Source organism: Sycon ciliatum, chromosome 3 (genome assembly GCF_964019385.1).
Source record: "Sycon ciliatum chromosome 3, ocSycCili1.1, whole genome shotgun sequence".
NCBI classification, from domain to species: Eukaryota; Metazoa; Porifera; class Calcarea; order Leucosolenida; family Sycettidae; genus Sycon; species Sycon ciliatum.
Genome location: NC_088645.1, coordinates 28936255 through 28961551, shown reverse-complemented (window position 1 = coordinate 28961551; position 25297 = coordinate 28936255). Strand labels below are relative to the sequence as shown.

Sequence of the window (25297 nt, the reverse complement as noted above, 5' to 3'; positions counted from 1 at the left end):
CGTCCGATACGTATAGGAGCACTAGCAATAGACCAATCCTGAAAAGATTGTCTGGTTTCGTGAAAGGGGGCACGCGTGCAAGCCAGCTCATGTGAAGTGCATCGTTTTGTATTTAGTTTGTATGTGTCAGCTCATGGCAGAGGCGAGAGAGACTTTTGCTTACCGAGCTGAAGCTAAAGGATTTGATGGAGTCCTGCCAGCAGCTAGTCAAAGGACCTTCGGTACCTTAGGCAGACCCTGACAGAGGGCCAGCTAGCTCTTGGCAAGGAGAAGAACATTCGCATGACGATCGACTCTCCGTAAAAAATACAAGCTACATAGCGCCGACATACCACAACAGCTACAATTTCAACTTACTTCTCGATCTGTGGCTTCACCAAGTTCAACTATTGATAAGTCCTGACTGTTGTCGTCTGAAGCTGGAGTCGCATCGCCCGCCTACATGTAGCTTTTGGAGCCGATGGATTTTCCGACTTGGAACATTGATCGGCTGCAGATGAGTACAGTCACTTCGTGGTTGGTCCTACAGGAGGAAGCCTGGCAGGAAAGAGGCAGGACTCATCGAAGACGAAGCGCTCGCAACAAACAATAGCACTCGAAATATCTCGTAAGATTTAGGGCTTATCGCTTAGAGCCACAGCGCTCACAGCCTTGCCTACTTCATCAAAGTGAGCTCTACAAGTTCGTTGACCTCTTCACACTACACAGCAGAGCGAAACAAGGATTATGGCTTAGCATTTCGACTCCAACAGGAGAACATTACCAGTGCGCAAGAGAAACCCACAAAGAGCTTTGCTTTCTGTCACATCGTCTCCCTTGCATGCAACTAACAAGAAAACCGTGTACTTACTCCCGCATTCACACGCAAACTATCAAACACGTCCTGTGCCGCATGCTGGTCAGGTGGTGCCATGTTTTTGTTGTACAGTGGACTCTCAGTTGACATGCCCCCTTTCGAACCCAGACAATCTTTTCGGGATGGGTCTATTGTGTGGAATGTTGGTTGGTCCGTTGGCATGGGAACCACTACTGGAGGCGAGGGGTGTACGCCCCTGGTGTGTGTCATGGCCGGAGGCAGCTTCCGCGGAGTGTTGCGGCGGAAGGGCCATCTTTAAGGGGGTCTGGTGGCCCTCCCCGAGAAATATTTGGGAATTTAGATGGCAAATCCTGCACTCTGGGCGACTCCCTGTACAAAATCATACATCGAAACTTTTTCTCCCCGGTTTTGGACGTTCCACGTGGACCAGCTTTTGGAAAAGGTTTTTTTTTTTTTTTTTTGGTATGGCCATGGCCGTACCGGTCGTACCAGTGGCGCCGGCCCTGTGTGTGGGGTGTGTGGCATGTGTGGCGTGTGTGGTGTGGGTCAGGGGCGTACATAGGGCGGTTCCCGGGATGCCTGGGGAACCAGTAAAAGACTGTGTGGTGTGGGTGGTGGGTGTAGCGTGTGTGTGGTGTGTGTTGTGTGGCGCGTGTGTGGTGGTGTGGTGTGTGTGTGTGTGGTGTGGGTGGTGTGTGGCGTGTGTGGCGTGTGCGGCGTGTGCGGCGTGTGTGGTGTGGGTGGTGTGTGTGTGTGTGTGTGTGTGTGTGTGTGTGTGTGTGTGTGTGTGTGTGTGTGTGTGTGTGTGTGTGTGTGTGTGTGTGTGTGTGTGTGTGTGTGTGTGTGTGTGTGTGTGTGTGGTGTGGTTGTGTGTGTGGTGTGTGTGGTGTGTGTGGTGTGTGTGTGTGGTGGGGCGGGGGGGGTGGTGTGTGTGGTGTGTGTGGTGTGTGTGGTGTGTGTGTAGCATTATAGTAATAATGCAGATTAATGGGTGCACGCGGCTGCTTCGTGCTACCACCCAAACTATGCTGCTATGAACGTGCGCTGTACGTGCTCACATGGTACTCTATGCATCGTGGCATTCTATGTGTCATACAACGTGACACTCAACGCGACATTCATTCATGCGCGACGCTCAACGTAGGCGGCATGCGTCGTAGGCACTCAACGTGTCATACTAAAGTTTGGCATTCATGCGTGTCGCTCGCCTCCGATGTGGAAGGTGTGTTGCGGCGTTATGATAACGCTTGCTCGTAACTTAACGTTGGTGGGTTTGGCGGTGTTATGATGGCGCTTGCTTGTAACTCAACGTGGGTGGCATGCATCGTTGCATGTCTTGCTAGAGTTTGCTCTGCTATATATTTTCGATTCGTTCTGTGCGACGATCATTCTTCCTTGCTCGTAGTGTTATATATTTCGATTCGTTCTATGTGCGGATCACTCTTGTCAGATCATTGTGTTCCAGTGACCTTTGACTCGTTTGTGAGCTTTGACTCGTTTGTGAGTTTCTTGCTTGCTCGTAGTGCTTTAGAGTTCGTGAGTTTCTTGCTGTCTGTTTTGTGTCTGTTTGTCTGCTTTTCTGTCTGTTTCTGTGTCTATCTGCCTTTCTATTTCCTTGCCTCGTCTCCATATCTCAACGAGACATGAATCATTGCCACACTCAAGCAGTCGAAGGCCGAACGCTAGCAAGGCTGCTAATGTGACAGTGGCTACAGCGGGGCAACGTGCACGATTGCCACCGGCAATTCCAAGACGTTCTCGGACACGTTCAGCTCCAACACCATCTCAACTACCCGGTGGCCCACCGTGGCTGGTGGTTACCCGCCAAAATCCTGCTCTGGCAGTGATCCCTCCTGCTCCGGCAGTGACCTCTCTCTGACCTCTCTCTTGGCCCCGCCAAGATCCTGCTCCGGCAGTGTCTATGTCTTTAACCCCGCTCACGGCTGCTTCGGTACGAGGCTTGCTGGCCACAATGGGCCATGCTCATTTCCGGCAACTCAGGGCTCTCGGTCTTCGTCCCTTGGACGTGACTATCCTCTTGGCTCCGCCAAGATCCTGCTCTCTCTGTAGCCTCTCACTTCGCTGGCCAGCACCCTCCTAACCGCAAGCTGCTGTGTGTTGTAGTTAATGTAGCATTATAATAATAATGCAGATTAATGGGTGCACGCGGCTGCTTCGTGCTACCACCCAAACTATGCTGCTATGAACGTGCGCTGTACGTGCTCACATGGTACTCTATGCATCGTGGCATTCTATGTGTCATACAACGTGACACTCAATGCGACATTCATTCATGCGCGACGCTCAACGTAGGCGGCATGCGTCGTAGGCACTCAACGTGTCATACTAAAGTTTGGCATTCATGCGTGTCGCTCGCCTTCGATGTGGAAGGCGTGTGGCGGCGTTATGATAACGCTTGCTCGTAACTTAACGTGGGTGGGTTTGGCGGTGTGATGATGGCGCTTGCTTGTAACTCAACGTGGGTGGCATGCATCGTTGCATGTCTTGCTAGAGTTTGCTCTGCTATATATTTTCGATTCGTTCTGTGCGACGATCATTCTTCCTTGCTCGTAGTGTTATATATTTCGATTCGTTCTATGTGCGGATCACTCTTGTCAGATCATTGTGTTCCAGTGACCTTTGACTCGTTTGTGAGCTTTGACTCGTTCGTGAGTTTCTTGCTTGCTCGTAGTGCTTTAGAGTTCGTGAGTTTCTTGCTGTCTGTTTTGTGTCTGTTTGTCTGCTTTTCTGTCTGTTTCTGTGTCTATCTGCCTTTCTATTTCCTTGCCTCGTCTCCATATCTCAACGAGACATGAATCATTGCCACACTCAAGCAGTCGAAGGCCGAACGCTAGCAAGGCTGCTAATGTGACAGTGGCTACAGCGGGGCAACGTGCACGATTGCCACCGGCAATTCCAAGACGTTCTCGGACACGTTCAGCTCCAACACCATCTCAACTACCCGGTGGCCCACCGTGGCTGGTGGTTACCCGCCAAAATCCTGCTCTGGCAGTGATCCCTCCTGCTCCGGCAGTGACCTCTCTCTGACCTCTCTCTTGGCCCCGCCAAGATCCTGCTCCGGCAGTGTCTATGTCTTTAACCCCGCTCACGGCTGCTTCGGTACGAGGCTTGCTGGCCACAATGGGCCATGCTCATTTCCGGCAACTCAGGGCTCTCGGTCTTCGTCCCTTGGACGTGACTATCCTCTTGGCTCCGCCAAGATCCTGCTCTCTCTGTAGCCTCTCACTTCGCTGGCCAGCACCCTCCTAACCGCAAGCTGCTGTGTGTTGTAGTTAATGTAGCATTATAATAATAATGCAGATTAATGGGTGCACACGGCTGCTTCGTGCTACCACCCAAACTATGCTGCTATGAACGTGCGCTGTACGTGCTCACATGGTACTCTATGCATCGTGGCATTCTATGTGTCATACAACGTGACACTCAATGCGACATTCATTCATGCGCGACGCTCAACGTAGGCGGCATGCGTCGTAGGCACTCAACGTGTCATACTAAAGTTTGGCATTCATGCGTGTCGCTCGCCTTCGATGTGGAAGGCGTGTGGCGGCGTTATGATAACGCTTGCTCGTAACTTAACGTGGGTGGGTTTGGCGGTGTGATGATGGCGCTTGCTTGTAACTCAACGTGGGTGGCATGCATCGTTGCATGTCTTGCTAGAGTTTGCTCTGCTATATATTTTCGATTCGTTCTGTGCGACGATCATTCTTCCTTGCTCGTAGTGTTATATATTTCGATTCGTTCTATGTGCGGATCACTCTTGTCAGATCATTGTGTTCCAGTGACCTTTGACTCGTTTGTGAGCTTTGACTCGTTCGTGAGTTTCTTGCTTGCTCGTAGTGCTTTAGAGTTCGTGAGTTTCTTGCTGTCTGTTTTGTGTCTGTTTGTCTGCTTTTCTGTCTGTTTCTGTGTCTATCTGCCTTTCTATTTCCTTGCCTCGTCTCCATATCTCAACGAGACATGAATCATTGCCACACTCAAGCAGTCGAAGGCCGAACGCTAGCAAGGCTGCTAATGTGACAGTGGCTACAGCGGGGCAACGTGCACGATTGCCACCGGCAATTCCAAGACGTTCTCGGACACGTTCAGCTCCAACACCATATCAACTACCCGGTGGCCCACCGTGGCTGGTGGTTACCCGCCAAGATCCTGCTCTGGCAGTGATCCCTCCTGCTCCGGCAGTGACCTCTCTCTGACCTCTCTCTTGGCCCCGCCAAGATCCTGCTCCGGCAGTGTCTATGTCTTTAACCCCGCTCACGGCTGCTTCGGTACGAGGCTTGCTGGCCACAATGGGCCATGCTCATTTCCGGCTACTCAGGGCTCTCGGTCTTCGTCCCTTGGACGTGACTATCCTCTTGGCTCCGCCAAGATCCTGCTCTCTCTGTAGCCTCTCACTTCGCTGGCCAGCACCCTCCTAACCCCGCTCACGGCTGCTTCGGTACGAGGCTTGCTGGCTACAATGGGCCATGCTCATTTCCGGCTACTCAGGGCTCTCGGTCTTCGTCCCTTGGACGTGACTATCCTCTTGGCTCCGCCAAGATCCTGCTCTCTCTGTAGCCTCTCACTTCGCTGGCCAGCACCCTCCTAACCGCAAGCTGCTGTGTGTTGTAGTTAATGTAGCATTATAGTATAAATGCAGATTAGTGGGTGCACGCGGCTGCTTCGTGCTACCACCCAAACTATGCTGCTATGAACGTGCGCTGTACGTGCTCACATGGTACTCTATGCATCGTGGCATTCTATGTGTCATACAACGTGACACTCAACACGACATTCATTCATGCGCGACGCTCAACGTAGGCGGCATGCGTCGTAGGCACTCAACGTGTCATACTAAAGTTTGGCATTCATGCGTGTCGCTCGCCTCCGATGTGGAAGGCGTGTGGCGGCGTTATGATAACGCTTGCTCGTAACTTAACGTGGGTGGGTTTGGCGGTGTTATAATGGCGCTTGCTTGTAACTCAACGTGGGTGGCATGCATCGTTGCATGTCTTGCTAGAGTTTGCTCTGCTATATATTTTCGATTCGTTCTGTGCGACGATCATTCTTCCTTGCTCGTAGTGTTATATATTTCGATTCGTTCTGTGTGCGGATCACTCTTGTCAGATCATTGTGTTTCACCAACCCACCTCCCATTTCTCATCTCTCATTTACTTTGATAAAGTAAATAAAGCGGTGTTGGCCATGCTCATTTCCGGCTACTCAGGGCTCTCGGTCTTCGTCCCTTGGACGTGACTATCCTCTTGGCTCCGCCAAGATCCTGCTCTCTCTGTAGCCTCTCACTTCGCTGGCCAGCACCCTCCTAACCGCGAGCTGCTGTGTGTTGTAGTTAATGTGGTGTGTGTGGTGTGTGTGGCGTGTGTGGTGTGTGTGGTGTGTGGGGTGTGGGCGGTGTGTGTGATGTGTGTGTGGTGTGGGTGGTGTGTGTGGCATGTGGGTGGTGTGGGTGGTGTGTGTGCGGTGTGTGTGAGGTGTGTGTGGTGTGTGTGGTGTGTGTGGTGTGTGTGGTGTGGGTGGTGTGTGTGATGTGTGTGTGGTGTGGGTGGTGGCAGTGTTGTGTGTGTGTGTTGTGTGTGGCGTGTGTGTGGTGTGTGTGTGTGGTGTGTGTGTGGTGTGGGTGGTTTGGGTGGTGTGTGTGGCGTGTGTGACGTGTGTGTGGTGTGTGTGTTGTGTGTGGCGTGTGTGTGTTGTGTGTGGCGTGTGTGTGGTGTGTGTGGCGGATGTGGCGTGAGTGGCGTGTGTGTGACGTGTGTGGCGTGTGTGTGGCGTGTGTGTGGTGTGTGTGGCGTGTGTGTGGTGTGTGTGGCGTGTGTGCCGTGTGTGTGGTGTGTGTGGCATATGTGGCGTGTGTGTGGTGTGTGTGTTGTTTGTGGCGTGTGTGTGGTGTGTGTGGCGTGTGTGTGCTGTGTGTGGCGGATGTGGCGTGTGTGTGGTGTGGGTGGCGTGTGTGGCGTGAGTGGCGTGTGTGGCGTGTGTGTGGCGCGTGTGGCGTGTGTGTGGCGTGCGTGTGGTGTGCGTGGCGTGTGTGTGGCGGGTGTGGCGTGTGTGGCGTATGTGGCGTGTGTGGTGTGTGTGGTGTGTGTGGTGTGTGTGTTGTGTGTGGCGTGTGTGTGGTGTGTGTGTGGTGTGGGTGGTGTGTGTGGTGTGTGTGGTGTGTGTGGCGTGTGTGACGTGTGTGTGGTGTTTGTGTTGTGTGTGGTGTGTGTGGTGTGTGTGGTGTGTGTGGCGTGTGTGTGGTGTGTGTGGCGGATGTCGCGTGTGTGTGGTGTGTGTGGCATGTGTGTGGCGTGTGTGGCGTGCGTGTGGTGTGTGTGGCTTGTGTGTGGCGTGTGTGTGGCATGTGTGGCGTGTGTGTGGCGTGTGTGGCGTGTGTGTGGTGTGTGTGGCGGATGTGGCGTGTGTGTAGCATTATGGTCATAATGCAGATTAATGGGTGCACGCAGCTTTCTGCTACCGCTCAATCTATGCTGCTATGTTTGATGGTGCTGTTACTGCATGCTCACGCTTTGCTGCTGGCTAGGGTCTCTGTGCAGCTTGGCACTCTGCATGATATTGAATGCATCTCTCTACGTGACATTGATCGTGTCTCTGTTCATGCGTGTCGCTGGCCTCCGACGCATGGCGTTATCACATGGCGTTATCACATGGCGTTATCACATGGCGTTATCGTGGCGCTTGCTTGTAACTCAACGTGGGTGGGTTTGGCGGTGCTATGATGGCGTTTGCTTGTAACTCAACGTGGGTGGCATGCATCGTTGCATGTCTTGCTAGAGTTTGCTCTGCTATATATTTTCGATCCGTTCTGTGCGACGATCATTCTTGTTTGCTCGTAGTGTTTCATTACATCTCGGCCGTTCGTAATCTGCATCTCGAGTGTGGCATGGATGATCCTACGACAGGCGCTACCCTGCTACCACGCGTGCTTAAGGGTATTAAGAGAGTGAAGGGCACTGCTCCGTCCATGACCCGTCTTCCACTGACAAGTGATCTGATCCGGTCGGTTGTGGACCGGTTGCGGAATGACCCGACTTCTACTCCAGACGATCGCGTAATGCTGCAAGCCGCAATCCTGTTGGCGTTCCACGGCTTCCTGCTGTGCGCTGAGTTTACTGTAAGCGATCACGCACCGTTCGACCCAAGATTTGATGCTGCCGGCAATAGTGTGAAGATCGCGTATCATGGTGGTAAGCCCGCGTTACAGTTTGTTGTGAAGCGGTCCAAGACGGACCCGTTTGCCAGAGGCATGACCCTCTACATCGGGCCAGCAACGCCGCAATATTGTCCCGTTGTTGCCATGGTCGAGTACTTGTCGCGAAGTAAGCCGCCGTTGTTGCGGCCCTTGTTCCGGTTTAAGTCAGGCGCACCGCTGACTCGCCGTCGCCTCACTGATAAACTGAGAGCCCTCCTGCAGTTGTCCGGGGTGAGTAATGTGGCTGATTATAGTGGCCACTCCTTCAGGATTGGTGCGGCGACAACGGCTGCTGCAAACGGCGTACCTGTGTGGAAGATTCGTGCTATGGGTAGGTGGCAAAGTGACTGTGTTCTGAGGTACATTCGCTCTGATCCGTCGGACCTGCTGTCTGTTTCTATGGCTCTTCACAGTGGGCCTATTTAATTGTGTGATGTGCCCTGTATTCATGTGTGTGTTGCATGGACTCTTGGCGATGGCCTCATTGATTCTATATTTCGTGCTGAGACAATGTACGAACCATTATTGCCTCTACCTTATTTTTTACCTTCACCCTGGGCGACCTCTCGCTCTCCTGCTGTTTGCACAACTGCGCTCGTGGCTTCTTCGGTGCGGGAATTGCCGGCCATTATGGGCCACGCTCATTTCCGGCTAATCAGGGCCCTCGGTCGCCGTCCCTCGGACGCAGACTCTTGTAGATACTTGGCTCCGCCAACATTCTGCTTCGGCAGTGTCTACCCGGCCGACCCTGAATTGTTTCTATATTTCGTGCTGAGACAATGCACGAACCATTATTGCCTCTACCTTACTTCTTACCTTCGCCCTGGGCGACCTCTCGCTCTCCTGCTGTTTGCACAACTGCGCTCGTGGCTTCTTCGGTGCGGGAATTGCCGGCCATTATGGGCCACGCTCATTTCCGGCTAATCAGGGCCCTCGGTCGCCGTCCCTCGGACGCAGACTCTTGTAGATACTTGGCTCTGCCAACATTCTGCTTCGGCAGTGTCTACCCGGCCGACCCTGAATCCTCTCTCGTAGATACTTGGCTCCGCCAGCATTCTGCTCCGGCAGTGTCTACGTATTTCTTTCCGTAGCCTCTCACTCCGCTGGCCGGCACTCCCCCATACCGCAAGTTGCTGTGTGTTGTAGTTAATGTGGTGTGTGTGGCGTGTGTGGCGTGAGTGGCGTGTGTGGCGTGTGTGTGGCGTGTGTGGCGTGCGTGTGGTGTGTGTGGCTTGTGTGTGGCGGGTGTGGCGTGTGTGGCGTGTGTGGTGTGTGTGGTGTGAGTGGCGTGTGTGTGGTGTGTGTGGCGTGAGTGGCGTGTGTGTGGTGTGGGTGGTGTGTGTGGTGCGTGTGTGGCGTGCGTGTGGTGTGTGTGGCGTGTGTGGCGTGTGTGGCGTGTGTGGCGTGTGTGGCGTGTGTGGTGTGTGTGGTGTGTGCGGTGTGAGTGGCGTGTGTGTGGTGTGTGTGTGGTATGTGTGGCGTGTGTGTGGTGTGTGTGGTGTGAGTGGCGTGTGTGTGGTGTGGGTGGTGTGTGTGGTGTATGTGTGGTGTACGTATGGTGTGTGTGGTGTGTGTGGCGTGATTGGCGTGTGTGTGGTGTGTGTGGTGTGTGTGATGTGTGTTGTGTGTGTGGTGTGGGTATTGTGTCTGGTGTCTGGTGAGTGTGGCATGTATGGTGTGTGTGGTGTGGGTCAGGGGCGTACATAGGGCGGTTCCCGGGACACCGGGTGTGGTGTGTGTGTGGTGTGTTTGGTGTGGGCGGTGTGTGTGTGGTGTGTTTGGTGTGGGCGGTGTGTGTGTGGTGTGGGTGATGTGTGTGATGTGTGTGTGGTGTGGGTGGTGTGTGTGGTATGTGTGGTGTGTGTGGTGTGTGTGTGGTGTGTGTGTTGTGTGTGGCGTGTGTGTGGTGTGTGTGGTGTGTGTTTTGTGGGTTGTGTGTGTGGTGTGTGTGGCGTGTGTGGCGTGTGTGGCGTGTGTGTGGTGTGTGTGGCGTGTGTGGCGTGTGTGTGGCGTGCGTGTGGTGTGTGTGGCGTGTGTGTGGCGTGTGTGTGGTGTGTGTGGCGTGTGTGTGGTGTGTGTGGCGTGTGCGACGTGTGTGTGGTGTGGGTGGTGTGTGTGTGGCGTGCGTGTGGTGTGTGTGGCGTGTGTGAAGCGTGTGTGGCGTGTGTGGCGTGTGTGGCGTGTGTGGTGTGTGTGGTGTGTGTGGTGTGTGTTGTGTGAGTGGCGTGTGTGTGGCGTGTGTGTGGTGTGTGTGGCGTGTGTGTGGTGTGTGTGGTGTGAGTGGCGTGTGTGTGGTGTGTGTGGCGGATGTGGCGTGTGTGTGGTGTGTGTGGCGTGTGTGGCGTGAGTGGCGTGTGTGGCGTGTGTGTGGCGTGTGTGGCATGTGTGTGGCGTGCGTGTGGTGTGTGTGGCGTGTGTGTGGCGTGTGTGTGGTGTGTGTGGTGTGTGTGGCGTGTGTGGTGTGTGTGGTGTGTGGGGTGTGGGCGGTGTGTGTGATGTGTGTGTGGTGTGGGTGGAGTGTGTGGTATGTGTGGTGTGGGTGGTGTGTGTGCGGTGTGTGTGTGGTGTGTGTGGTGTGTATGGCGTGTGTGGTGTGTGTGGTATGTGTGGTGTGTGTGGTGTGTGTGTGGTGTGTGTGGCGTGTGTGGCGTGTGTGGTGTGTGTGGTGTGTGTGGTGTGAGTTGCGTGTGTGTGGTGTGGGTGGTGTGTGTGGTGTATGTGTGGTGTATGTATGGTGTGTGTGGTGTGTGTGGCGTGAGTGGCGTGTGTGTGGTGTGTGTGGTGTGTGTGATGTGTGTTGTGTGTGTGGTGTGTGTGGTGTGGGTGTTGTGTTTGGTGTCTGGTGAGTGTGGCATGTATGGAGTGTGTGGTGTGGGTCAGGGGCGTACATAGGGCGGTTCCCGGGATACCGGGTGTGGTCTGTGTGTGGTGTGTTTGGTGTGGGCGGTGTGTGTGTGGTGTGTTTGGTGTGGGCGGTGTGTGTGTGGTGTGGGTGGTGTGTGTGATGTGTGTGTGGTGTGGGTGGTGTGTGTGGTATGTGTGGTGTGTGTGGTGTGTGTGTGGTGTGTGTTGTGTGTGGCGTGTGTGTGGTGTGTGTGTGGTGTGTGTTTTGTGGGTGGTGTGTGTGGTGTGTGTGGCGTGTGTGGCGTGTGTGCGGTGTGTGTGGTGTGTGTGGTGTGTGTGTGGTGTGTGTGGCGGATGTGGCGTGTGTGTGGTGTGTGTGGCGTGTGTGGCGTGAGTGGCGTGTGTGGCGTGTGTGTGGTGTGTGTGTAGCGTGTGTGGCGTGCGTTTGGTGTGTGTGGCGTGTGTGTGGCGTGTGTGTGGTGTGTGTGGCGTGTGTGTGGTGTGTGTGGCGTGTGTGCCGTGTGTGTGGTGTATGTGGCATATGTGGCGTGTGTGTGGTGTGTGTTGTTTGTGGCGTGTGTGTGGTGTGTGTGGTGTGTGTGGCGTGAGTGGCGTGTGTGGCGTGTGTGTGGCGTGTGTGGCGTGTGTGTGGCGTGCGTGTGGTGTGTGTGGCGTGTGTGTGGCGGGTGTGGCGGGTGTGGTGTGTGTGGTGTGTGTGGTGTGAGTGGCGTGTGTGTGGTGTGTGTGGCGTGAGTGGCGTGTGTGTGGTGTGGGTGGTGTGTGGTGTGTGTGTGGCGTGCGTGTGGTGTGTGTGGCGTGTGTGACGCGGGTGTGGCGTGTGTGGCGTGTGTGGTGTGTGTGGTGTGTGTGGTGTGTGTGGTGTGTGTGGTGTGTGTGGTGTGGGTGTTGTGTTTGGTGTCTGGTGAGTGTGGCATGTATGGTGTGTGTGGTGTGGGTCAGGGGCGTACATAGGGCGGTTCCCGGGATACCGGGTGTGGTCTGTGTGTGGTGTGTTTGGTGTGGGCGGTGTGTGTGTGGTGTGTTTGGTGTGGGCGGTGTGTGTGTGGTGTGGGTGGTGTGTGTGATGTGTGTGTGGTGTGGGTGGTGTGTGTGGTATGTGTGGTGTGTGTGGTGTGTGTGTGGTGTGTGTTGTGTGTGGCGTGTGTGTAGTGTGTGTGTGGTGTGTGTTTTGTGGGTGGTGTGTGTGGTGTGTGTGGCGTGTGTGGCGTGTGTGCGGTGTGTGTGGTGTGTGTGGTGTGTGTGTGGTGTGTGTGGCGGATGTGGCGTGTGTGTGGTGTGTGTGGCGTGTGTGGCGTGAGTGGCGTGTGTGGCGTGTGTGGTGTGTGTGGCGTGTGTGTGGTGTGTGTGGCGTGTGTGTGGTGTGTGTGGCGTGTGTGTGGTGTGTGTGGCGGATGTGGCGTGTGTGTGGTGTGTGTGGCGTGTGTGGCGTGTGTGGCGTGAGTGGCGTGTGTGGCGTGTTTGGCGTGTGTGGCGTGCGTGTGGTGTGTGTGGCGTGTGTGTGGAGTGTGTGTGGTGTGTGTGGCGTGTGTGACGTGTGTGTGGTGTGTGTGGCGGGTGTGTGTTGTGTGTGGCGTGTGTGTGGTGTGTGTGGCGTGTGTGTGGTGTGGGTGGTGTGTGTGGTGTATGTATGGTGTGTGTGGTGTGTGTGGCGTGAGTGGCGTGTGTGTGGTGTGTGTGGTGTGTGTGGTGTGTGTGATGTGTGTTGTGTGTGTGGTGTGTGTGGTGTGGGTGTTGTGTTTGGTGTCTGGTGAGTGTGGCATGTATGGTGTGTGTGGTGTGGGTCAGGGGCGTACATAGGGCGGTTCCCGGGATACCGGGTGTGGTCTTTGTGTGGTGTGTTTGGTGTGGGCGGTGTGTGTGTGGTGTGTTTGGTGTGGGCGGTGTGTGTGTGGTGTGGGTGGTGTGTGTGGTGTATGTGGTGTGTGTGGTGTGTGTGGTATGTGTGGTGTGTGTGGTGTGTGTGTTCTGTGTGTTGTGTGTGGCGTGTGTGTGGTGTGTGTGTGGTGTGTATTGGGTGTGTGCGGCGGGTGTGGCGTGTGTGGCGTGTGTGGCGTGTGTGGTGTGTGTGGTGTGTGTGGTGTGTGTGTGGTGTGTGTGGCGGATGTGGCGTGTGTGTGGTGTGTGTGGCGTGTGTGGCGTGAGTGGCGTGTGTGGCGTGTGTGTGGCGTGTGTTGCGTGTGTGTGGCGTGCATGTGGTGTGTATTGGGTGTGTGCGGCGGGTGTGGCGTGTGTGGCGTGTGTGGTGTGTGTGGCGTGTGTGGTGTGTGTGGCGTGTGTGTGGTGTGCGTGGAGTGAGTGGCGTGTGTGTTGTGTGTGTGGCGTGTGTGTGGTGTGGGTGGTGTGTGTGGTGTGTGTGTGGCGTGCGTGTGGTGTGTGTGGCGTGTGTGTGGCGGGTGTGGCGTGTGTGGCGTGTGTGGCGTGTGTGACGTGTGTGTGGCATGTGTGGCGTGTGTGTGGTGTGTGTGTAGCATTATAGTAATAATGCAGATTAATGGGTGCACGCGGCTGCTTCGTGCTACCACTTAACTATGCTGCTTTGAACGTGCGCTGTACGTGCTCACATGGTACTCTATGCATCGTGGCATTCTATGTGTCATACAACCTGACACTCAACGCGACATTCATTCATGCGCGACGCTCAACGTAGGCGGCATGCGTTGTAGGCACTCAACGTGTCATACTAAAGTTTGGCATTCATGCGTGTCGCTCGCCTTCGATGTGGAAGGCGTGTGGCGGCGTTATGATGACGCTTGCTCGTAGCTTAACGTGGGTGGGTTTGGCAGTGTTACGATGGCGCTTGCTTGTAACTCAACGTGGGTGGCATGCATCGTTGCATGTCTTGCTAGAGTTTGCTCTGCTATATATTTTCGATCCGTTCTGTGCGACGATCATTCTTCCTTGCTCGTAGTGTTATATATTTCGATTAGTTCTGTGTGCGGATCACTCTTGTCAGATCATTGTGTTTCATTGACTCGTTTGTGAGCTTTGACTCGTTTGTGAACTTTGACTCGTTTGTGAGCTTTGACTCGTTTGTGAGCTTTGACTCGTTTGTGAGCTTTGACTCGTTTGTGAGTTTCTTGCTTGCTCGAAGTGCTTTAGAGTTCGTGAGTTTCTTGCTCGCTCGTAGTGTTTCACAGTTTGTGAGTTTATTCGCTCCTCGCCGCCTTGTCTTCGCGACGCCATGGCTGCCTTTACTGACGATGAAATCCGCGCCATAACGGTTCCGCGTCTCCGCAGCAAACTCTCGCTGTTGGATTTGGATACTTCGGGCCGGAAGGCTGCCCTCGTTGATCGCCTGATTCAGGCCCAAGTTCATCACGCTGATCCCTGCGAGTCTGCAGCGAGCACGGCGAGCGGAGCAGGCAACAGAGAACGCGAGCCATTGGCGCCGTCTGTGCTTCCGACGTCGGCGATAACTCCCGACACAATCCGCTCCACCATAGTATCGGTGGTGTCGGAGACTTTGCCAACACTTCTGGCGGCCATGGTTCCCGATTCTCTGCCTCATAGTCATACGAACTCGACTCCTCTCCCAGCCAGCTCAGGTAGCAGCAAGTCGTTTGCCGCCCACCTGGGAGCTAAACATCGCGAGCGGATTTTGATGAGTGAGTTCGTGGAATTGAGTGAGCTCTTGCCCTCTGTGTCTTGCTCTGTGCCACACGCCCGCACACAGAACGTGCTCCGTTTTGAGTCGTCGGATGGGGGCCCGTTGCGGGTGGTCGAGGACGGCGCTGCCCGCGGCAAGAGCAGGCACGTTCACGACCTTGCGACGTGGGTGGAAGCCTACACGATCATGAGCCACGTTATTGTCGACGTGGCCCGCACAGGTCAGCGGAGTAGCTGTGTTACCAGGGCCTCATCCTCGAGGCTAATCGCAGATTCACGCCTGAAGGGTGGTTGGAGTATGACAGGAAGTTCCGCATCAAGGCTGCTGCCGACCCGTCGCTGAAGTGGGATATTATCGACCCAAACCTGTGGCAGCTGGCGACAACAGGACGCGCTCGGTCTGCCTGCATGGTATGCGGCGCTGCACATCCGCCTTCTGCTAATGGACGCTGTCCTTTTCGTCCCTACCAACAGTCCTACCAACAGTTTTCCGGCTTCGCTAGTAACTCCAAGGGCTCAGCCTCCCCAGGACAACCGGTCTGCCGCAATTTCAATGCGGGTCGGTGCTTCGACCCTTGCTCCAGGTCCCACATCTGCCAAATCTGCCGGGGTCGCCACCCAGCTTCCCACTGTAAGGGTAACGCCACCAGCTCGGGGGCGGGTGGTAAACCCAAGCAATAGGGCTGCCAACATCATGCCAGCCTTCAGTGTCCAGCGCGACACTAAGGCCACCATCCACCGCACACTGCATAATACTGTACATTCTGTTCATACGCCTCTGCACGTTTCCCGTTTTGCGTCAATGCTTGCTTCACATCCAGATCAGCAATTCGTCAATTATGTATGCAACGGCCTCGCTTACGGTTTCTCTGTCGTAAGACTGTAGTAGCCCCGAATCTCACCTCTTCAGCTCCTGTCATCAATCCATCAAGTACTACTATTACTTGGTCTACTTGTCATTGGTGGGGCCACATCTGAGTTCATCTCACAGAATGCTGCACCTCTCAACCTCGGTCAAGGACGACCCTGAGCCGGTGGCACCAGACTCTGTCAACGTATTAAAGGTTGGCACAAGCCGTTCAGTTCTTATGTGTGTGGTGTGTGTGGTGTGCGTGATGTGTGTTGTGTGTGTGGTGTGTGTGGTGTGGGTGTTGTGTCTGGTGTCTGGTGAGTGTGGCATGTGTGGTGTGTGTGGTGTGGGTCAGGGGCGTACATTGGGCAGTTCCCGGGATACCGGGTATGGTGTGTGTGTGGTGTGTTTGGTGTGTGTGTGGCGTGTGTGGCGTGAGTGGCGTGTGTGTGGTGTGTGTGGCGGATGTGTGGTGTGTGTGGTGTGAGTGGCGTGTGTGTGGTGTGTGTGGCGGATGTGGCGTGTGTGTGGTGTGTGTGGCATGTGTGTGGTGTGTGTGGCGTGTGTGTGGTGTGTGTGGCGGATGTGGCGTGTGTGTGGTGTGTGTGTGGCGTGTGTGGCGTGAGTGGCGTGTGTTGCGTGTGTGTGGCGTGTGTGGCGTGTGTGTGGCGTGCGTGTGGTGTGTGTGGCGGATGTGGCGTGTGTGTGGTGTGTGTGGCGTTTGTGTGGTGTGTGTGGTGTGTGTGGTGTGTGTGGCGTGTGTGGCGAAAAAAAGCCACTTCATAGCTGTGTGGTGTATACCAGGCTGAATAGTGGCGGTCAATTCTTCAGCCTTGCAAGCTGTTGAATGGTGCAATGCCGGCACCAGCTGCTATGGCTCCTCCTGTAGCATCGCTATCATCGCCTCTGGCGACGGGCGTCAAATGGTCCAAACGGTGTGTGGTGTGGGCAGTATGGGTGGTGTGGGTGGTATGTATGGCAGGCGCGTGCGCCGGTGCCCTTCAACGAGGAGGGGGGGGGGGTCCGGGGTACGTCCCCCGGGAATATTTCCAAAAAATGAAGTAAAATTCTGCATCTTGAGCGAAAAAAGGATGTTCCCGGCACCCAGGAACCAATACGGGGCACGCGCCTGTGTGGTGTGTGTGTGTGTGTGTGGTGTGTAAAACGCCGGTCACACATGCAGGCGGCGACACCGCTTTTGCGGCTGCCTCCAACACGCTGGCAGTGGGCGCTTTTGCGGCTCTTTTCTGCCGGCGGTCACACATGCAAAGGCTTTGGTACGCACGCAGCTTCACAAGTCTCCACAGGTGTCGTAAAACTTTTCTCTGAAAAAGACTGTAGCCTCAAAATTCTTCAGGAAGTTACCTGCTTTGTTGCATTTTGACTGAGTTGGCTGTTTCATTTTTAATTCCTATCACTGTTGTCTTTCCTTTCCTGCGCTGGTATGGATCGCAGAAACGCCCAGAATCGCCGACTACGTCGTGACCAGCGACTGCGGAGAGCTATGGAGATTGCCTCAATATTCATGTTGTTCAATTTATCTTCGTTTGAATCTTGCGGAAGCTCCTTGAGCATCGGTGGACGCCTGAGTCGAGTCCCATGTCGGATGGAACTCGACTCAGGTGTCATGGTGTCTTGTCTTAACCTCGAAATAGAGGGAGAGGAGCAGTTGCTCTTGGTCAGCAGTCCACTTCATGACGAGAGATGAAAAACTAATTTTTCCAAGATCCAAGAGATCCAACAACGACATCGCCGCAAAAGTTGCACTACCGCTTTTGTGTTTCGCCACCAATTTTTTGGTTGTGGCGCTTTTGAGATTGCCGCTGTGGCGCCAGTGGCGCCAGGCGCAGTATCCATGGTGATCCGGGGATATCCCAACTTTTGTGGTGCAGCTTTGGTGGTGTCGCAAAAGCGCCATGCATGTGTGACCGGCGCCTAAGGTGTGTGTGGCGTGTGTTTCGTGGGTGGTGTGGGTGGTGTGGGTGGTGTGTGTGGTGTGGGTGGCGGGTGTGTAGTGTGTGCGGCATACGTGGTCTGCGGTGTGTGTGGCGTGTGTGGCGTGTGTGGTGTGGTTGCTGTGGGTGGCGCGTGTGTAGTGTGTGTGGTGTGAGTGGTGTGTGCAGTATGGGTGGTGTGTGTGGTGTATTGTGTGGGTGGTGTGTGTGGGGTGTGTGGTGTGCGTAGTGTGGGTGGTGTGGGTGGTGTGTGTGGGGTGTGTAAGGTGTGTGTGGCGTGTGTGTTGTGTGTGGTGTGGGTGGTGTGGGTGGTGTGTGTGGTGTGTGTGGTGTGCGTAGTGTGGGTGGTGTGGGTGGTGTGTGTGTGGTGTGTAAGGTGTGTGTGGCGTGTGTTTCGTGGGTGGTGTGGGTGGTGTGGGTGCTGTGTGTGGCGTATTTGGTGTTTGTAGTGTGTGGTGTGTGTTGTGTGGGTGGGTGGTGTAGGTGGTGTGTATGGTTTGTGGTGTGTGTGGTGTATGTGGTGTGGGTCGTTTGTGTGGTGTGTATGCGGTGTGTAATGTGGGTGGTGTGTGTGGTGTATGGGGTGTGTGGTGTGTGTGGTGTGTATGCGGTGTGTAATGTGTGTGGTGTGTGTGGTGTGTGTGGCGTGTGTGCTGTTTGTAGTGTAGTGTGTGTGCTGTGTGGTTGGTGTGTGTGGTGTGTATGGTTTGTGGTGTGGGATGTGTATGTGGTGTGGGTCGTTTGTGTGGTGTGTATGCGGTGTGAAGTGTGGGTGGTGTGGGTGGTGTGGGTGATGTGTGTGGTGTGTGTGGTGTGGGTCGTTTGTGTGGTGTTTCGTTGGTGTGGGGGTGTGGTGTGTGTGGTGTGTTGTGTGTGTAGTGTTGGTGGTGTGGGTGGTGTGGATGGTATGTGTGGCAGGCGCGTTCACTGGTGCCCCTCAAGGGGGGGTTCCGGAGGGCCTCCCGGGAATATTTTCAAAGAAATGAAGCAAAATCCTGCATTTTCAGCGAAAAAAGGGGGTTCCGGGCACCCAGGGACCAATACGGAACACGCACCTGTTGGGTGTTTGTGGTGTGGGTTGTGTGTGGGTGGGGTGTGTGGTGTTGGATGTGTGGTGTGTGTGGTGTTGGGTGTGTGGGGTGTGTTTGGTGTGTGTGTGTTGTGTGTGGTGTGGGTGGTGTGTGTGGTGTGTGTGTTGTGTGGGTCAGGAGCGGATCCAGGGGGGGGGGGGGGGGGGTTCAAACGACCCCCTGATATTTTCCGCCCATAGTTCGGGTGTGACCACTAACCTGTGCCCATGCATGCGATCACGATGTGCGAGCCCCACGCTATGGCCCAGTCGGCCCAGGCCAGAGCGGTCCGCTAGCTATGTACCTTGGTAGATGTACATGACGACATTGTACATTGTTATCTTGTACATGTACATTTGTATGTAGACAACTTGAGTAAAGTAGATCTGTACTGAATGTACAGCTACGCGTTCGCTTAGGAGAAAGAGGTGCATGCATTTGTTGAGCTGCTTCGGAAACTTGGAAAGTAAGTTTCAAATATTAGTTTCTGAATAGTGGCCGTACAGTGCTGTATTGTCGCGGCTCGTGCTTTTTGCGCTGTCTTAGAGTTCGTCGAAGCGATGCTTCAGGCTGAAGACTAGCTGCCATTGATTTTTTGTTGACGACCCAAAGAAAAGTTTAGCCACTAGTGTCGAAGGTAAAACAAAGAGCGAAACTTTGAAAATCACCTTGAAGTTCAACAACGTCCCATCCTTCAATAATCAAAATTTCTCCGAACTGGGGACAATTAATTATGACTGAGACACAAAAGATGCAGAAAGCCTGCCTTATGTAACCTACTGTTCTGTGGAGTCAACATCGGGCGGCTTGGAGTACAATATTACCAACAATTATTATTTATTACAGATGAGCTGTACCAAAGTAAAAGTACCAATCAGCTATTCTGCGGCAAGGAAATTGAAATTTTCTTCCTTGTAGAAGTTGTGCTGCGTGGCTTCAATAATGTTTTAGCTGCAGGGTGTTGAAAATAAGGGTACTGAAGTTACATATTTAATTAGTGCTGTACCGATAACGCAAACGTGTGAACTTGTTATACATGTGTATGTCATCATTTCGTCATTGTGGGTAGAGTGGGAAAGAATTGAACCCCCCTTGGACAAATCCTGGATCCGCCCCTGTGGGTGGTGTGTGTGTGTGAGGTGTGTGGTGTGTGAGGTGTGTGGTGTGTGAGGTGTGTGTGGCGTGTGTTTCGTGCGTGGTGTGTGTGGTGTGGTTGGTGTATGTGGTGTGTGTAGTGTGGGTGGTGTGCGTGGTGTGTTTGTGTGTGTGGTATGTGTGTGGTGTGTGTGATGTGTGTGGTTTGTGTGGTGTGTGTGTGGTGTGTGTGGTGTGTGTGGTGTGTGTGTCGCATTAAAGCGCAGCGTTTGGGCGCTACGGATTTTTTCGAGGCGTGCTCCAGACAATTTTTCGGAATGGAGAATCCGTGTGGACTGGCTTTCATACGAACCATGTTAATGTTTCGTAGGCAGTTTTCGAGTGCAGAAAGATTTTTCGCGTACAAATTTGGCACGAGAAACATCGATTTTTCGCCGAAAGCTTTGATTTCGGTACAAAAATTTGAAAATAACAAAGCATAGCGTGAGAATGTGACATGTTTGCGATCGTAACCTAGGCAATGACCGCAAACACGTAAGTTCCGTACTCCGGAACATTTTACTATTCGAAAACGAGGTATAAAAATCCGTAGCGCCGTCCAAAAAAAATCCGTAGCGCCGCTATGGATTTTGGCACGAAAAACCATACACCGGAACCTCGCTATTATTCGTCTCGTGCGTACATGGGTGGTGAACTTCTTGTAGTGAGGTTCTGCTCTACATTACGGGAATGCGACGCGGAGAATCCTGGGAACTCTCTTCACGTTCCCGCAACGTAAAGAAAATCTGTTCTGCTCTACGTCAAGTGGAGAGATCACGTGGAATGTGTACTGGGAATTTCCCCTTCCATATTTTGGCACTTTCTGCCTGCAGTTTAGGCCCAGACAGATCCTGCCGGCAATTCTTTCGGCAAAATATCGTAGAATTGAAAGAGCGGAAATATCGAGGGAGCAAAATATCGAGATGTTGGGTAAAATCGATGCCTGATACTTGGATTTCCTTGTTTCTTACCTGTTCAGCAGGACACACTGCCCAGGACGAGATCAGGTCACCGAAATATCACTGCGATTCACTGTCGATCGACATGATTTTGGAAGAACTCAGGGACACGTGCTTGGAAACTCGTGTTGAGAAACCGACCCTGCGATTTTTATGAACGTTTTAGGGGATTGTACGGGAAAAGGATAACGTTTTCCGGAAGTATCAAGTTTCTTGTACCAGGCTCGGCAAAATATCGAAGATTTCGCAGGAACATTTTGCGGCAAAATATCGAGGCGAGCGGAGCAGGATCTGTCTGGGCCTACCGAATTTGTGTGAGTTTCCCGAATTTCATGGGCAGAAAATCCAAGCCGCAATAGACGCACGGGGAGGAAAAGATGAGCAGCGGGGAGACAAGAGTTTGATAAGCGAACACAAGAACGTTTAAGTAACAAAACCAAAAATGACGAGTGGGAAAGCGTTTGTTGATGCGATAGCAGATAAATGTATGTTCTCTTCGCCATCTCGTATTAATGAAACTTTATCTTCTCATTGTTGCAGTTTGCCTGATATTCGTGGTCTGATGTGATAATGTAGTGCAATCATGTATGGGACTACATTGTTGTACAATATAGTACTGTGTCCAAGGTGTTCTAGAGCTGTTAGTGCTGTTAGCCTGTTAGTTGTAGAACGTCAGTACCATCGGTCAGTGTCGTGCAATGTTATCGCATGAGCTGATTGTTTAGTAAGGGGCCGTCCGGGGTTACCGATTGTTTTTACGAAACGAAAAGTTTTAGTATTTTTCAGCCCCCACCCACCATACCCACCCACCCACCTTTTCTGCAGGTAATACGAATTCCAGTAAAATATTGATGTCAATTTTCGGTACCCAGAAGTTACTGGGCATTCTTCATCTGCATTCAATAATTATTTTCAAAACGAAACTCCATTAAACCCACCCACCCCCAAACGAAAACTTTTCGTTTTGAAAATATGATTGGTAACCTTGGACGGCCCCTAACTGGTGGTGTTAGTGGACAGTATAGCGTAACTTGTAGTTCCTTGGTCGTTCTTTTTTGTATAAATTAAACCTTGGCTCTCCATCTGAGTCCAATAACAATGATAATAATAATACTAATAATAACCCAGACTCCTGCTCTCTACGTGATTTCTCTACATTTCATGTAGAGCAGAATAGCAGAACCTATCTACTATCTTAGGGGTCGTCGCAAAAGCTTTCTGTCGTCCCTGAAACGAGCATCGTTCATTTCGTAGTTGGACCCCCCCCCCCTCCCTCTGAAACGAACACAGCTTGCTACGCTAGAGGACGAAAATCGCATGCATGTACATATATATTATATGGACATGTCGGTCGACTTGCGATTTTGGCTCGCACCCCTCCCCCCCCCCCCCCCCCCATGAATCATGTTCGTTTCAGGGACGACAAAAAACTTTTGCGACGACCCCTTGTGGGACTGTCATTCAATAAAACTGTGAACGGTACCATTCGGCATACCGTGATACAACAAACTCTCATCATTCTGTAGTCGAAACATCAGATTCTATGTTCTCGACCGATAGGCATTACCAAGAGCACTCTTAAATCTTGTCGTTACTGTATTTTCCATATTTGGCGTGCAGCTCGTGTGCATGAAGGTAGATTTCGGCTCCGTTGTAAAATTTGTAGCGGACTTGACATTCGAGCAAAACTAAATCCACTTATAGGGAACCCTTGATCAATATCGTAGCGCCATTGCAGGGCAATGCAGGCGCAAGGCATTGGTTTGTATCAAGAGTGCATTTAAATAACCTGTTTATGGTTTCTTGCTTGTATGCATTCCCATTTATGCATTTTACCGCATGTCAGCGCCTTTAAAGCCAGGGTCTTATATTCGAAACACCGCTGCTTTCCTAGATATTTTAGATGCAAAATTACTCACCCACTACGCCATGCCATAAAAGTCAAAGTCCACACAGAAATTTCAATATAAATCTACTTCTTCACCCTTCCTGCGGGGCTGTTAGCATAGTACGTATGTAGTATCCCTGCATGGCTAATACGGAAGTAATACGGAGCTAATACGGAACTTTACCTGATGTGTATCTCCGTTTATACTGAGCTTGTATACAAACTCCCATCTCTCCCCACACAACACTCCAGACTTGTATTTTGCATATAACAGGTACTTCGATGACGAGAATATAAACTGGTATATAAACTGGTATATAAACTGGTGTATAAACTGGTATATAAACTCCTTTTTTTTTAGGATTACACTAGTGACCTGCAGTCCGCCTTGATGGTTTTTCGACATGCACGACGGTCCCAACTTCAGGATCTCTTTCTCGTCAACGATGAAGAATACAACGTCGTCCTTTCAAAGTTTGTAACATGTGCCTTGTGCTGCACCTGGCGTTCGAGGCTGTCCTTCTTTCGCTGTTTCAGCACTCCGTCTGTCAAGCGCAGCACTCGACATGTGCGGCTGAAGAGCCCCGCGTGCCGCTCCTCCTGCGTTTTTGCATGGACATAGAATGCAGATAGCAGGGGCGACGGAACTTCACTACTGATGGTTTTCCAATCGATGTTCTCCTTTCCGCGTCCCTCGCAGAGCGGACGGAACATGCGCAGCCATAATCCGTGGCACTGCCAGTGTTCTTAGAAACTGCTGCTTGAATAATGGCATCGTGATTCGTGGTCGTCCTCAGAAGAAACGTTTGGGAGTCGATTCAACAGGCTCGTGCTGATTCATTTTACTCTTACTTTGGAAAGGAGACGAACTCTATGTCTCTAAAGTCTAATGAGCAAACGGTTCTTTTACAGAGCCCGCGGTGAGATCTGCGCGCGTTAACGGTCACTAGCACTGTGAGGTTCAAACTAACTTACTTGGCGCATAGCTGTTACTTCCGATGTAACTAGTACTTCAGTACTAAACTGAAGTCACAAAGAGTGTGTGATGGTACTGCACTAGCACTGCATGCACTGCACAGAGTCAGTGGTAGTCTTGTACTTGATCCGCACAGGTTGGTAAAAGGAAGACTCGTCGAGCCATGGTTGTGGGTTGGAATTCCAATCTCTACCCTTGTGGGGGAGAGGGGAGTTTGTATATCAGCTCAGTATAAGCATAATATAACCTACTCAGTTGATTATATGGGAAATATAAACCAATATACAAACCTCGGCTTCGCCTCGGTTTGTATACAGGTTTATATTTCCCATATAATCAACTGGTTAGGTTATATTATATACATGTAAGTGTACGGCGTCTGTTGCATAAAGCCTAGTTCACGTTCGACGCAACGCCGACGGTACGGGACGTAAGGGCTTGTCGGGAGGGCTGGGGTGAGCTGTAAAGCCTAGTTCACATTCGACGGGGCGCGACGGGACGCGACGTGAGGATCGACGGGAAGCGACGGGACGGTCTGACGGCGTCCAATGTGAACACCAGAATCGGGAACGCAACCGTACTACCGTACAGATCGGGAAGCGACGAGAAGAGTTGGATCGATCCAACTTTTCATACCGTAGACGGGGACGCAAGCGTACAAAACGACTGCAATTCGAGTGTGAACAGGAGACGGCGTCGTGCGCCGGCTGCTCCCGATTCGTACTTGGGAGTTTTTAGCATTTCGAACACTGCGCTTCCCATGATAACTCACAGAATGGCTAGCACGACTTGAGTTTAATTTTAGCAACATAAGATCTCATGTCACTTATTGTATTTAGAGATAGTTCAGAAGCGTGACAGACGAACTATTCTATCATTTCCTGGGGCTATTATTTGAATGCCACAACTTTCAGGGCAATTTTTTTGGTCTTCACGAAAAACTGGTATTGTGAACTTGATTCCGCTTCTTTGAAGGAGAAATAATTGAAAAGAAGTCCCGAAAAACGAGAAATAAGGTCCAAAAGTCACCCCGTCACGGACCGTGCCTTATGACTCGCGCCGTTCGACGCTGAACGTCGCAACGACTGCTGCATGTCGTGTCGTACGAATCGTACAGGATTTGCAGCTCACCCCAGCCCTCCCGACAAGCCCTTACGTCCCGTACCGTCGGCGTTGCGTCGAATGTGAACTAGGCTTAAAATCCTGTACGATTCGTACGACACGACATGCAGCAGTCATTGCGACGTTCGACGTCGAACGGCGCGGGTCATAAGGCACGGTCCGTGACGGGGTGACTTTCGGACCTAATTTCTCGTTTTTCGGGACTTCTTTTCAATTATTTCTCCTTCAAAGAAGCGGAATCAAGTTCACAATACCAGTTTTTCATGAAGACTAAAAAATTAGCTCTGAAAGTTGTGGCATTCAAATAATAGCCCCAGGAAATGATAGAATAATTCGTCTGTCACGCTTCTGAACTATCCCTGAATACAATCAGTGACATGAGATCTTATGTTGCTAAAATTCAGCTCAAGTCGTGCTAGCCATTCTGCGAGTTATCATGGGAAGCGCAGTGTTCGAAATGCTAAAAATGTCCAAGTACGAATCGGGAGTAGTCGGCGCATGACGGCGTCTCCTGTTCACACTCGAATTGCAGCCGTTTTGTGCGCTTGCGTCCCCGTCTACGCCCGTCTACGGTATGAAAAGTTGGATCGATCCAACTCTTCCCGTCGCTTCCCGATCTGTACGGTAGTACGGTTGCGTTCCCGTTCCTGGTGTTCACATTGGATGCTGTCAGACCGTCCCGTCGCTTCCCGTCGATCCTTACGTCGCGTCCCGTCGCGCCCCGTCGAATGTGAACTAGGCTTAAAAGCTGCTGCGGATTTCTGTTCCATGAGATTTTATAGTCACGACAAAGCCGAGAAGAAGAAGTATTTAACCTTTAGGTGTGCCCCGGAGAGAAAGTTATT

General features: G+C 52.4%; 1 protein-coding gene across 1 annotated transcript; it reads left to right on the top strand.

Annotated features, from left to right (window-relative positions):
- Positions 1-7718: 7718 nt before the first annotated feature.
- Positions 7719-8453, top strand: LOC135812978 (uncharacterized). The gene has a single exon (XM_065326197.1). The coding sequence runs from the start codon at positions 7719-7721 to the stop codon at positions 8451-8453; it is 735 nt and encodes a 244-aa protein (XP_065182269.1).
- Positions 8454-25297: the final 16844 nt, after the last annotated feature.